Genomic DNA, 15,175 nt, shown 5'->3' with positions numbered 1-15,175 from the left:
ACCGACGAAAGCTCTAGAAATGGTGTCACACTCAATGCGGATATTGTTATGGAAAAGAAAAGGGAAAAGTGTCTTGTCGTGGTTGATATGGGATCATGTTTATACTCTGAAGCGTCTCAATGGCGCATCTATAATGAATTTACAGAGCATATGGTAGCTCGTCGATTTACTTTCATTCTATTTATGTTTGAGGGTGCACAATCTTGGACAGAAATGGTGACATACTTTATAGAGAAGACAGAAATTAAGCTTGGAAATATGACGATTGAAGTTAATTGGTGGAATGTCATTACTTTTGAAATGGATATCAAATGTGTATGGTCTTTGATAGTTAATCATTTGTTGACATCTTGGCAAAGTATATTGGCTTTTGCGCAATGGCATCCTCCACAAGAAAGGGGATGCACCTTACAAATATAGTTTGGCGACATCAAGGTTGTTTAGGTGGGAGGGTAAATAACTTCTTAACCTTCAATTTAATCGGATGGCTAGATTGGATTTGGTAAAAGTCAAGGATACTATGTTGGTGTTACAAAGAAGATTAATGGCCTTTCAAACAACAAGATCAACATTTCGTATTCCAAAAGCCTTTATTTGGGATAAGTTGCAAGAATGACTATTTTCATCTGAGCCAAATCTTGATTTAGATGGGGGATTTTAAGAGCTTGATTGACGTTTGTTGGAAATAGGAGATTGACTATGATCTCAACAAATGATGCTTATCACAAGTTGATTGACAAACATGAGTGGATGGAAGAAAAGGTTATAAAGATATGGGGCTTTCATAAGCCCATTATTTTGTGGTTTCATGTGATCAAGGCAGGTTGGTGTCTAGATCGATGCTACAAGCTAAGGTATTCATTTGTAGAGTTATGGTTGGAGCTTTACCATTGGGGGATGAATTAAAAAACAAAATCATTGATGGAGGAATATGTTTCTTTTGTTCGGTGGAATTGGAACATAATAGGCATCGGGTTTTTTTTTTTCAAACAAAAGATACACCTTGGTATTATAAAATCATTAGCAATACAAAAGTTGATGGTTGGTTCGGTGAGAACAACAACACCAAAACAAAGCTAATGTCAACCATAAATCCATCCATCCATTCATGAGGAGAGAAGGACCTAAAAACATTTTCAATTCTGCTTTTGCTTCAAACATGATGGCTGGTTCGGTTAGAACAACAACACCACCAAAACAAAGCTAATAGGCATCAGTTTCTTTCATGCCCAATGGCTAAGATAGTTTGGAGGTGTATCAATTTAGTGTAGTTGTCTCTAACTAGAGTAAGCTTATATTCCTCCTGTTGGGTTTTCACACATACGAAGACATTAGTTTTTTGAGTTCTTGAGGTATTGGGAGCTATGGTCCAATTAGAATATGTAGAATGCCTTCCCTTTTGATTCGCAAGTTAGGGTGAGAAAACATGTTGTAAAGTTAAAATGACTCTTTTGTTTGAATTGACAATGCTAGAGAAGTCAGGAAATCTCAACCATGAAGAGAGAACTCTGCAAGGTCACATCATATTCGCCATTTGAATTAGTGTGTAGGGTAGCCTTGAGTTTGTAATTGTAGTTGTATTTAGCTCCCTAGAAGAGTTATATACTTTATAGTGAGTAAGAGAGAGAGAGATATAGGATAGAAAAGAGGGATTCATAATTTGCTCTTTATTTGAGATGGTTCACACTATTCCCAATACATCAAGCTTTCCTCCTCCAAATGACCTACACAGACGCACGCATGCACACACACAAATTCATTTGTTCATACCCATACACATTCATTTAGAAAATTCATTCAAGTACTTGTACTTTTGAGGCAAGTAGTCTTTAAATATTAGGTGAAATTAAAGGATATTAGAGAGAAAAAATGTGATTAAAATTTGTAATAAAAATAAATGAATAAGTGTTTATACTACCGAAGAGCTTAGGCCCTAAACCCATCAATATGGTGCTTTGGAGATGTTTCAAAATAACTTCATATCCTCTTTCCTTTAATGTGTGCATCTTGAAGAGTCTCCCTTAGGAGGTTATGAAAAGCCCATTGAAGTTTTGAATGATGACTAAGTCCTTGACAATGATGCAAATTTCCAAATGAGACATATATCAACTCAAGTTGGGGAACATTGAGCGTTCGTCTTACTCTTACCTAAAGTTACGCTTCCTCCAAGGTTGTACCACAAGATTGAATGATCACCTACCTTATTGTTAACGACACAAGCATGAACTATTGTCAATCCTTCCTAGCCTACTACAATACATTAACCATTAAGCCAAATGTTATTAACCTCCCTCATAGGTCTTTTTAATTACAAGATAACTTCTTTTATCTAAAAGACAATCTAAAAATACATAAATGCTTTACTGATACGAAAGGATGCAAAAGTGATAATTGATTCCTTTAATAATTAACCATGCTTAATGTAATTAATATTGTAAATCACTTAACTATTATCGTGTGCATGATTGAGAGATACAATTTATTTTTTTTATCATCATTGGCAATCAAATATGTATGGCATATGGGAGTAAAAGTGAATTGTTGTTACATAGTATGTGTGGGATTGAGTAGTGACTCTCAAAGTTGTTGTGGAGGATTCCGGCCACTAGGAGAAAAACCCATGGGATGCATATGAACAAGGGTGTGCATGTCTACACATGAACTAGGTCTTATGTATAAACAATTGTAAATAGCGAAGTATTGATAGGTACAAGACAATATGGCTTTTATTAGTACTTATGGGCCCTCAAAACGAGGGAAAGAATAATAGGACGTGATGGGAGGAATTTAAGAGAATCAAGGGAAATCTTTGACGAAAATGACTACCATAACTACTCATGTAACCGACCCTCCTTGAGCTATGAAGGGCGGGGAGGAAAACTATTTTGGGGGATCGGTTGTTTTGGGAGGGGAAGGTGTTGCCGGACTATGAAGCGAGTGTTGTCAAATGCTTTAGGTCCCATGTTTTGCTTATTCGGTTAGGTGGTGTGAGGCCTCTGCTCGTGTAGGTAGCCCGTGTGCTCCAGACCAGAGGTTCACTGGTGTGTGTGGGTCGAGCTCGAAGCTTTGCATCCTGCCCAAGGCCGACTTTTGTATGCTTTCTTTGTATTTAATCGACTACGTGACATTGTTGTATCCAGGTGCTCTATGTGAAGTCTCTGCTTTGGTCTCTCTAAATTGTGTCAATATCCACATCTCGTCTATGGTGCCCAAGGAGGTGTCGTTCTTCTCTCCTCTATTCAAAGCTTACTCACTTGTGTCTGAGAGCTTTGTGTGCTCACTAAACGAAGTTTGGTAACCAGGCCGGATTGGTCGTTGCAAACCTCGACCGCCACTCATTCTTAAGCTCCTTTGGTTCGAGACCTCGGTGGTCCCGCCTGAACTGACCCGCAATCAATGTTCAATACATTTGCTAATAAATGTTGCAATCAAGAGTGAACAATGTGACCTAGATCAAATTGGCAATGCATGGAAAACAAACTCAAATGTGGTCAAATGAAAGTGTAATACTCTAAGTTTTGTACTTGTTCTTCGCAAAAAATGCATAGTCGATGAGTCTCTTGATATGTGTGTGTCAAAGAGAGAGAGAGAGGGAGAGAGAGAGAGAGAGAGAGAGATTTTAGTATCATCTTCAAAGGTCAAATATGACCTATGAGGCCAAAATACATAACATTTTCACGTGATACATGTGAAAGTGAGAGAGAGAAGGGGGACAGAGGGAGAGAGAACAAGTCAAGTCTAAAGTTGGATTGTGAAGAGATGGGAAGAGCCAAAAAGTTGACTTTTGTACTTCCATTCATTTAAATGATTTTGTCTTTGGGCCCTTTTACATTATTGGGATACTATATCATTTCCTAATCCTCCTCTCATGTTGATGCAAATATTAATGTCATAGAAGCGTGTGGTAGGTACTCAACACCTCTATCTTTGCCTCTTCTACCAATTAAATCTATAAGAAATGGTAGATACTAGCAATAGACTAACATGTCACTTTAACTAAATGGGAAAAGGGGCATCAAGAACCACAATTCTCGCAAATGGCCATAGTATCCACCAAACCAACATTGATTGCATGAATAGAGTTTGTGCAATTCTTGGAGCCACTACTTATCAAGTCTTAACATACTTGCATTTAATTACCTACTTACAAGCTTCAATCGTCTCTTAACAAAGAGGAGAGGCAACCCAATCTTGACTCGAGTTTCGTCAGTCACTCCATATACGCGTTGATACAAGCACTAACCAATGAAGCAAAAACGTACATCAAAACGCAGGTTTTCCAAGAGAATCAAATCGTGGTTCTAGTCGGAATCGAAACCCAAGGGGTATGGGGGGGGGGTCTCCATATCACAAAGTGAAGTCTTCTTATCAGGAACTCAAAACATCTATCACGCATCATTTAGTGGCAAGGAGGATCTCATAACAAAGAAGGCTCCTAGGAGATGCTTTGCAAACTCCGCTTAACTGGAAACTATGACGAGGAGCAGACAAAAACATGTGGTTACAAGGAGGAGCTAAGTGAACCCTGGGTCCGACAAAAACCTACATTTTACTCGAGGTAGCGGCTTCGGAAAAACCTACATGTTTACTCAAGGTCATCCCAGGAGGAAGTCAGTCTATATATTTTCAAACAAAGACAAAAAAGAGAGGTTTCACATTGATGAGTCAAGACCTCCCCTGTTCCTCCATCGCTTCCAGAGAAAGCATCACACCCCCTGTTCCTCCATAGCCTCAGCAGAGAAAGAAGAAGTCATCTTAAACCGGAGGAACAAACAGATCTGAAGGTAAGAAAAGACTGGTATCTACCTTGCAAATTGTAGTATTAAAGCTTGGAGAAAGAGAGAAAGAGCGAGAAAAATCCATTGTTGGAATATAGAAGCTTTATGTTATTTGCAGGTAGATACAGTTAAAGCTCTCCTGAATTAGGTTTTTTACATTTTGGTTTCAGAGATGAAATAGAAGAAGAAAAGGAAGAAGAAAGAATAAGTTTTTAGAGAATCATCATCATCATCATCGATAACAATCATCATCATGTCAGGTCTTTCTCTTGCGGTAGGGCCTCGGGAAGGTCAAGGCCGTCCCGAGAGATTAACAGAGCAAAGTGGGTTGATGGGTTCAGTAAGAACCATAGAATTACAACTAGTAGCTTTCATAGTAGTCTTCTCAGCAAGTGGTTTGGTGCCTGTTGCGGATCTAATATTTCCAATTCTGGTGACTTCATACCTATACATATTGTCCAAGTTTGTATTTCCGAGTCATCGTCCCAAGGAAGGAGGAAGAATGGAGGTATTCCACGGAAGTAGGAATTTCCAACTCTATGTGATGCTTGGGACGGCCATTGGGTTGTTCCTCCCATTGGCATATGTCCTTGGGGGCTTTGCAAGAGGAGACCAACACTCAGTTAAGGCTTGTACACCTCATCTCTTCCTTCTCTCTGCCCAAGTCTTGAGCGAGAATCTCGTGAGCAATCTGGCAATTTGGTCACCGCCCGTCAGAGCGTTCCTAGCTGCCATCTACACTGGCCGTCGGATATTTTCCTTGGCTGATTGGGTTATTGCCGTTTGCTATCGAGAAATGCCTGAAGAACCTGCTTTTAAAGTAAGTTCTTCTCTCTTTTTTTGTTGTGTTTATTGTATTTCATGAGTTCAAACTTAGTTCCCATGGTTTCCGTTGACTGTGGTCTTGTTTTTTCATTGCCTTTTATTGGAAAATGTAGAAATAGTTCTTTTGTTTTTTTAACTTTGAAAATGTAGCACCGAAATGATCTTTAGAAACCGAGAGAGATTTGAGATGTCTGTTGACCGTTTGGAGATCATGGATGCTAGTGGTACGTTGATGTGGCATGCTGTTTAGGAGAAGTGATATATGGTTAACAAAGATGCTTGAAAGAATTATTCTTGATCCTCGTACTGAGAGCTTAATAGCATGCCACACAAGATAAGCCCATGTTGATACATTAGAAAAAGAAAGAAAGGCTAACAACGCACTATAAGATTCGGTATTAATTATAAATATTAATTGGAAGTTAGTTTGTTAAGGCTTTGCATATCCAACTTTCAGAACAAGCCATTTGAAAAACATTAGTGTCTATCTTAGAGGCAATGCTAATAACAACCTTATGTTGATATTGTATTAATATTCAAGGTTTTGTATTGGCTTTATTTCTATTTTAGTGGAACATTTATTGACATTCAGAATTATCATATATCAAGATGATGGCGAATTCTTTAGATTTCATCTCCTTCTCCTCAGTCTCTATATAGTGGCACCATGTGTCCCAAGTTTTGTGGATGATTGTTGGATATCACGCTTATCACCACACATGACTAAAGGCTTTGTGTAGCTTTGTATATACGATATTGTGGAAAGAGTAACGACAATGCTATAATTGGTTCTCTAGACATCAAGCATAATGCTTCTAATGGTACCCTCGAGATCAATAATCGGGCAGTTTCGTAGAGATCAATGATAATGATATTAACAATTTGCTAGAGGTCAATGATAATGATACTAATAGTTTCCAAGAGAGAAAGGATAATGCTACTAATGGTTATTAATGAGAGATGATGGTGAGGATATATCAGTGACTGCAAGAAGCCAACATGACCCATGGGAATAATGATGATTTAAACTTGAGATGTACTCTTTGGGAGATAGATAGATAAATTATATTATCTTCTTCAGAGGACAAATATAACCCATTAGATAAAATATAATGTTTTCATGTGGTACTTTTGAAAGTGAGTGGCAACTCTTGATGAATATGATAATTGAGAGTGCACATTGTGATTGTGGGTGGATTTGGTTGAAGATTTATGGAAAGCCTAGCCAAACATGATTAAAGGCAAAACAACGTATCGAATTGTGATACTCAGACATCTGAACTTGTTTAGAGCAAAATGTGCATAATCAACTAGTCTATCACCTATGCCCCAACGTCCCGTCTCAGATCACCTATTGCCCTCATAAGCTTTTGTGCGTCTCCTAAAGTATTTTCAAAAAGCACCACGTCATCTGTGTGCAACAAAAACATGAGAACGATATTCCCAATGCCAACTTCTTCATTGCCTTCTTCCTTTACAAACTTGACAACTGTTTGTTCCAATTCATAAATGCATAGGCCAAATAGAGTTGGTGAGAGTGGGCACCCTTGCTTAACCAAATAGTGCGAGTGAAAATATCTGAATTTTAATTGACCATATGCTCACAACATATAATGTTCTTAAAGATTAGAGAAATTGCAAGCATATATTCAGTCGGTATCTCGAGTTCTTCCATGCACCTCCAAAGATGCTCAGGAGGTACCATCAAAAGCTTTCTTGAAGTCTACAAAGAAAAAAACATAAACCCTTATCTCTCAAGTGACTTTCTTCCATTAATAATGGAAGGGTGACAAGCTTATTGATGGTGATATGGTGTTTTTGAAAGCAAGTTTGTTGATAAGCCCTCTTGACTATCTTTTTCTGTCCACACAGAGAGAGATTAAAATACATGTTTTATTGTCCAGGAGGAGGCCAAATTTGACCTAGGGGACCAAATTAAGACATTATCTTGTATGTGACTCCTCCCTAAGAAAGGGGGGCTACTAGTTTGTAGTTAAAGTTCTCTATGTAAAAATAATGCATGCACATATGTGGTCATCGTTCTTGGTGGACATTTGAGTATGACACATTATCATGCTCGTCTAACAAGTCATCATATTACTTGCGAATTACCTTATATGCTGAGCATGCAATAAGTAAGTGATATTCATCCTCCACTAGGTTTTCATTGCATACCACATATCGTCATATTTGGGTGATGATTCCATGATGTTACCTCAACAACTAAGTTATGTGAATGAGTTCAAAGAAGTGTTAAGGCTCTCCAAGAGCCAAGGTTCATGGGAGTAGTGAGATTCGATTGGATACGTTGTAGCATTTTACCATGTATTGCGGTTAACATTGGGGGTTACTATTTGCAATGTAATATTCCAATTTTGATATTTTAGCATCTTGCCACTTCATCCGTAGTGCCTAAAATAATCTATCCTCAACGATCACATTCTTCATAGCATCACTTGAGAGCTTCTATGTATCTTTTACTTCCCGTCTCTTAAACCATTTCATAATGTCAAGCACCCAACCAAATGAGAGTATTTTTCTCTTCTTAGTTTTTTGAACCTTCTATCCTATGTTCGAAGCTTGTTCTGGCAATCTATGATCATGCATATTCTTGAGTTTTGTAATAACTTGTATATTCTTCTCATGGCTAGTACCTCTTATCAGCTGAGCACTTGTTTCTAATGGGCATGACAGGATAGGATGTTGAGGATTTTACCCCCAAAGTTTTCTATGTACTAAATGAGATATTCCCACCCTACACTTCCACGCCATAAAGGAACAATTGGACCATCATAGCATTGAATAACATCAACCGCACTTCCCATACTCCAGTATCACTTTGGTTGCATTGATCTCAAACATATAATAACTATTCCAACTCGCTTGTAATCTAGATTTATAGCATACAATCTGTCTATTTGTCAATATTACATTATTACCATGAAGCTTCGCACCACTTGTATCCATTCTGCCTTGTATATAGAAGTGGGGTAGTGTCTTGGTTATATGGCCTGTATTGCCATCAGTTTTGTTTTGTCCACGTTAACAATTAGCCCATTGATTTGCTAGAATGTTTCCATTACATCAAGTAAGTGTTGCAGATCATCCACGATAATAAAACATCATTGACGTATGGGAGTACAAAAATAAGCTCTTTCTTGAGTTTTGGGCAATCTCGTCCTTACTATTTTGTAGCCTTGTTTACTATTTCTTCAAGTTTATCAATGCATAGACCAAAGAGTGGGGGAGAGTGGACACCCTTGCTTCATCCACATGTTTCTCAAGTACACCCAGAAAATCCATTTTCAAATGACACCTACTTGCTCATACAATGGTGCTACAACTACTCTATACTCTAAATGACAATTTGTTTTCTTATATACTTGCTCGTAGTGTAATGAAATAATCAACGATAAAATGTTTTGAATGTATTCACCATTAGAGAGAGAGAGAGAGAGAGAAAGAAAGAAAGATATATTAACATCTTCTAAGACCAAAATTGGCCCATGAGAGAGAGAGAGAGAGAGAGAGAGAGAGAGAGAGCATGTGTAATGCAGGATTTTGCATGGGCATGGTTTGGAAGGGGACTTGCCATTGCCAACTTTGTGTACTTCAATGTTAACATGTTTTGCTTCATCATTCCACGATTTATACCAAGGGCTTTCCAAAGGTATAATGAGGCTAAAGTTGCACCACCTACCTCGACAGCCACAGTTAAGCCAACGAGTGCAACGACTTCTTCTGTCGAGGTTCCTGAAAAGAAAGTCAAGTGAAAAAAAAAAACACTTCCACTTTTTTGGACGGAAGAGAAGCGATCGGATAGATATCGGATGATGTGGGTTTTTTTGTTTTTTGTTTTTTGGAAACTTATATCCTCCATGTGTCCACCTTTTGTTTAATTTTGTAGGAATATGCCATATTTTAAATAAAAATTGGTGATGTTTGTTATTGCGAAACTTTTCGTTGCTGTAATTTTGTTTATTTAAGCCAGTCTGAAAACTTACGGTGTTTGGATAGGTTTGATTTCCGCAAAGAAAGTTGTTCTCTACTTGATACATACTGAATATTTATTTCCATTCGAGTCTTAGGTTTCAAATAAGCTGCAAGCATTTATTCGGTGAACGAACAAATTAGTAGCTCAGCCTTCTGAACAAATTGGCGACAATCTTAGTTTGTGAACCAAATGCCATCAATACTAAGAGCTAAATCGACTGTGAATGCATTCATGGGTTTGTGGAAGATACGTTTATGTCATATGCTGCCTCTCTTGTATGATTAGAAACAGCTATTTCTTATATTGAATACCCAAATTAAAGTAGGGAGATCTATAGTTAGCTAAGCATTATCACGTTCACTTGGAAGAATAATGTAAGGTTGACGGTTTAAAATACATAATCAATCACAATATTATAAACTCGTCATAGAATAAAATTGATGTAATAAGCCTAGTACTTAGGCATCTCAATTTGGGATAGATATGTAGAGAATTACAACGGTGATTGTCACAATGTGTGCACTTTGTTTTAAAGGTGTGCCCCTAAGATGAAAGGCATCATACCAAGAGAGGTAGTGTTGTGCTCATGTCGCGTAATCCTCTTGAAGGAATTCGTATTGTATTACACAATACATACATAACCTTATCTATGGCAAATTGAAGATTACATGTTGCATTTGGGATGAAGTCTTGAACATATAGACATACATACACTACAATACATTACCATTCATTCGATGCAATACAATACAATACAATACAATACAATACAATACATACATACATACATACATTATTTGCATACATACATGCATGTTAAATACAATATAATAGAATACATACATACATACATACATACATACATACATACATTACGTACATACATACTGTACATGCATGCATGCATGCAACACTTGTATCATTTCTCACTACATGTAGAGAGACTTCTGACAATGGCGCCTTCTTCTCCTTCTGCTGCTTCTTCCGATCCTCGACTCGCGCTGGCTTTGGCCATCGTCAAAGCTCGCTCCAAACAAGCTGCCTCTCTCAAGCACTGGAAAGATAAGGTAGGTTTATTCATCACACAAGCACAGACACAAACACAGTCATACATTCATATATTCCTTGGTTTCTGAGGAGGTGAGTATTCCCAGGGAAAACGTGAAGAATTTGATTTGATTTCGTTTACAAAGGCCTCAGAAATCGGCCAAGAAAGATGTGGAGTCTGAGTTCATAACGTAATGTGATGTTCTTGACGAATGAATTTGAGTAGTTTAGGGAAAGACTGACGTTTTCTTGATATTTGTCATTTGATGAAATTATTATTAGCTGAGAAAAAAAAAGTCCTCCCCCAAAACAATGAGCGCATTTTGAACTTTCCTACGGGAACTATTTATAATGAGAACGATTATTCCATGAAAAATGTGCTAAGTTTCCCCTAAATTCCTGTAAATTTGTGATAGTCCTATCGTTCCAAATTATTTCCTGGATTAAAGAGAAAAATCTACTGATGATTAAGGAATTTTCGCATGCGAATTCTCTCTCCACAATCCTTAGCATCACAACCATTATCATGATGATGATGATGTCTTAATGCTGAAGTGGAAATTTTGGATGGTGGACAGTTAAATTGGATAGAGATTTCATTAAATCAAGGAACACCTGTGGAAGAAAATATCATGCTAGGTTCACCAAAATGTTTTGTTTTTTTTGCATTTACATTCTGCAAATCTAGGTTTTGACACACACTTCATGTAAGGAATCAAGGATTGTTGTTATATAGTGCTCTTGAATCTGTAGAGATACAAATCTATGTAATATAGGATGGCACATATATATCTATCTAAAGATGAATGTCTGCTATATCTGAGAACTTAATAGTTCAAAATTAGTGTCTAATGAATCCACAGTAAGTGCTTTCATCTGTAATCATATTTCTAATTCAAGTCCAACATTAGAGTCACTGAAATCATTTTTGTGTAGATGGTTTAATGCCAGGGACATGAATGTCTTTATCCAATCCTATAATCTTTAATTCCAGAGGCATTCAACCTATAATCTTTTTTGAGCATAGATACAACCTTGAATCCAGTCCCTCTTCTATAGGAGGAGAGAAAATCAAGTTTCTTATTGTTTTTTGTCTTATTAGATGAGAACTATGTCTGTCCTACTCAACGTAGACCTGTAATGCTATTTTGATGGGAGGGAATGACTTCTTGAAATGTTCTGATAGGCCAAAACCCGCAAGAAGGAGATAGAGCTACTTCAAAAGGAGTTGCAACAAGCAGAAAGTGGTAACAGAAGTGTATTGGTTCTTTTGTTTCCATGGACTTGCCTCATATCAAAGGTAGTCATCATATATAATATCAAGTACTTTATATGAAAAACTGTCTCTTTCAGATACAACGATTTCAGAGCTATTACCTCTTCATGGAGTATGTAAATGTAGCTTCTTTGAAAACAATGGAAGATCATTTGAATCCACACTCAAGGACGTGCATGAAGATGATTTTGATCAGCTGATCTTTCGTCAGTTTCTCAGGGATGGTAGGAATTGAACGCAAGTTATTAATTTACTGGCTAAATAGATGTAGCATATATAGGATTTCCTTTGGTTTTTTTGCCTTGCTATAAAAGACATTCATTACATGGCCATCGATGATGATTTCTGTCAGTAAACAGATGGGAGTGTTCAAGAAACCACAGAAAGAGCATTGTACGTTTGTGGCTGGTTCTATCATTATTATATCTATTGTCTGTCATGGTTATATTACAGGAATAAAGTAGGCAGTGTATGAGTGAAATAGTGTGGAATTGCGTTTTTAAGTTTGATATTTACCCAAGATTAAAATGACAGTGGATTTAAATTGAATTTTATTTTTTGGCAGTTTATGGGGGTGACATCAGCCTCAGATAAGGAGAATAATCTCTCTATTGTTTCTAAATTTCTCATTGAAATTGCTGGGAAACTGAATCCTGTAAGCTTTCAAACTCTTGGTTGGCCATGAGCAGTGTGGTTTCTTTTTCTTTAAAGGATATTCATGTTGTATATTGTCCTCATGGTACCAAGGATGCGGAATACATTGCTTCATATGCACATCAAGCCTTTGAATTCTTTCAAGGTAACTTGTAACGCGCTTCCACGAATTTATACGAGATTGGTAACTGCTGACTAAATATGTGCTTTGCATGAGATATTGAGCAATAATTGTATATATATGCATAATCCTATATGAAGTACAGAATATTTGCATGAACCTCCCACTTCTACATGCATGATATGAGCATAGATTTATGTTTTAGTACAGTGGTGCATTCTGTTCTTTGTTGAAAGCATATTACAAACAATTATAATTTGGAAAGGAGGCAGAATCAAATACCAATTGAAGTATAGAAGCAGACGTTATGATATCATCATTGGAGAGTAAAGTGTATGGAAACTACGAACATACTTTGTTACAGGATGGCACAGAATCCTCATAGCACAGAGGGTTTTGTTAGTATTTCAACAGTGTACTTGCATGCTTGCTTTTGTTAAGTGAGGATTTGAAAAGATGGGATCATGTAGGTTTCTGTTATTGATGACACAAGTTGATAGTTTTTCTCCTTTTTTAAATATATGTGTCTCATCATAGCCCCTAAAGCAATATCAGTGTCAAACTTTTAAAATGTTTTGCAAACAACAAAAATTTGATCTTCTATGTATTCAGACCCCTCAACTGTATATATTCACATGCTTGTATAAAGTAAGCCATATCGAGTGTTGAACCTATATGTTTCTTCAGATACTGTCTTGCACATATTGAGAGACCACAGGGATCAGAAGACTGCTGCAGAAAGAATTATAGCAAATTTAACGTCACAGTTGCTGGAGAAATTGCTGAGTTTTGCATGTGACTACGGTGAGTCATAAAACTATTCATAATTTAAAATTAAGTTACAGTGAGGTTCTAAAAGGCTTATATATTTTTAGTTTTTGTCTAGAATTGAAGAACGTGAACACGGATAACCGAGCGTGGATACTCAAATTATTGACAACGCTTGGAACAATTCCTTTTGTTGGACAGAGGATCCTTATAATGACATCAGAACAGACAGTTTTGGCTTCAATGCATATATGTGTTTTAGATCCGTTCCAGAAGAACGTGTCCCAAGTCCATGATAATATGGTGTTTATGTAAGTTAAAAATCACCTGGCATAAAAAATAGAATTTTGTAAGCCAATTACTAACATTTTAGGGAAAGATTCAGAAATAAATTTTTATTACTTTCCCAAAATATCTCTTGAGTTTTCAAGAGGGGGATGTTGGGGAATTGAGGAAATCTTGAAAATCCAAGGACATTTGGAAAACTCCAAATTTCTCAGGAGTTTCTCCCATTATTTTACATTCATGACCATCATGTGAATTCAACTAATATTCCTCCAAATAATGCAGGTTTCAGCTCATTGAGAATCTAGTTATGTACCATTCGTCTTGCTGGAGAAACAATGATACCTTCGATGAAAGTAAGCATTCAGATTACTATTCTAATTAAATGATTCTCGACCATGTGTTCTGTGTCTGGGATTTCTAATAAAAAGCTTGAAATTCTATTACTGAATACAGTGCTTCTCGAGCAGTGGATTCATGGCTGTGTGAAGTTGAAGACATGTTGTACAATGCTAAGCAAGCACAACTCTCTCTTCCTTGCATATGTGGAAAGAATCACTAGTCACATGGTTAAGCAAATCCACCGTCTCTCAAATGGAGGAATTTCAAGGGGATAGTTTCCGTGACGCATTTCGTAAAGCTTGTATCCCATGATAAGAGATGAACCTTTTACATATGGATATATACATATGCAAGATCTATACGTCAGAAAATAGTCCTGTCTTGATGGCTATATGCATTTTATCTCATTAGTTTATTTGAATAGAAAGCTCAATGTATAAATGCTTACATGATCTCCTTAATCATATTGAACTGAATGTTTTTGAAATCATTAACTGAACTAGGCTTTCAGGATGGTTATGCTTAATTTTGAAATCCTTAGTTCCTTTGACCAGAAACCTTTGCATTCATTGACTGTTGTACACTTTCATGATGGTGATGCTCTTACAATCTTGTTAGTCATTCGAAATGAAGAATTTACAATTTTTGTGTCAAGGGTCAGTCGAGCTCAAGGTTTGACATGCGAGTATATTCAGGCATTTCATAGCAATTCAGTACTGATATGATGTGAATGTTTGTTAGGTAGTCAAAATCTCTGCAAAGTTCTTCATGCTTAAATTTCTTGATGAAGATTTCCATTTTGAGTGAAACCTCATGAGATTTTACAACTGACTTACACATATCAAATAAACATATGCTTCATAACATGACAAGATTTGGTATGTACAGAGGAAACATTTGCTTCAGGAAGCTAGGGAGTGCTAGAAACTAAGACACCAAAAAAGAAAACAAGAAGAAAAATCATCCAAATGATTGAAACCTATGCATGCTTGATATACAGTGAAAATGATTGTCATATCATCAGAGACAGTGGTTAAATATGATGCAATTCAGATTAAAAAAAGCATTCGAAGCAAATATTTGAT

At 36.8% G+C, this 15,175-nt stretch overlaps 2 protein-coding genes across 5 annotated transcripts; both read left to right on the top strand.

Moving 5' to 3' along the window:
* The first annotated feature begins 4,634 nt into the window (after positions 1–4,634).
* Positions 4,635–9,551, top strand: LOC147865608 (uncharacterized). 4 transcript variants are annotated; one of them, XM_087318460.1, is made up of 3 exons: positions 4,635–4,784; positions 4,897–5,598; positions 9,161–9,551. In XM_087318460.1, the coding sequence occupies exons 2-3, from the start codon at positions 5,032–5,034 to the stop codon at positions 9,374–9,376; spliced, it is 783 nt and encodes a 260-aa protein (XP_087174586.1). In that variant the 5' UTR covers positions 4,635–4,784; positions 4,897–5,031; the 3' UTR covers positions 9,377–9,551. The 4 variants fall into 4 exon arrangements, with proteins under 4 accessions (XP_087174586.1, XP_087174589.1, XP_087174588.1 ...); XM_087318463.1 differs by having other exon boundaries at positions 4,640–4,784; positions 4,949–5,598; XM_087318462.1 differs by having other exon boundaries at positions 4,641–4,798; positions 4,949–5,598.
* A 992-nt stretch (positions 9,552–10,543) lies between these two features.
* Positions 10,544–14,638, top strand: MPS1 (multipolar spindle 1). The gene is made up of 10 exons (XM_087318459.1): positions 10,544–10,664; positions 11,831–11,891; positions 11,998–12,144; positions 12,273–12,313; positions 12,486–12,575; positions 12,668–12,719; positions 13,383–13,499; positions 13,582–13,774; positions 14,034–14,104; positions 14,205–14,638. Exons 1-10 carry the CDS (start codon positions 10,551–10,553, stop codon positions 14,363–14,365), a joined length of 1,047 nt encoding a protein of 348 aa, XP_087174585.1. The 5' UTR covers positions 10,544–10,550; the 3' UTR covers positions 14,366–14,638.
* Positions 14,639–15,175: the final 537 nt, after the last annotated feature.

Source organism: Azolla caroliniana, unplaced genomic scaffold (genome assembly GCF_043228905.1).
Source record: "Azolla caroliniana isolate FFs.n. ecotype wild unplaced genomic scaffold, voAzoCaro1.0.p SCAF_4, whole genome shotgun sequence".
NCBI lineage: Eukaryota > Viridiplantae > Streptophyta > Polypodiopsida > Salviniales > Salviniaceae > Azolla > Azolla caroliniana.
Note: the sequence above shows the minus strand (reverse complement) of the source record. Positions and strands in the feature narration are given on the sequence as shown.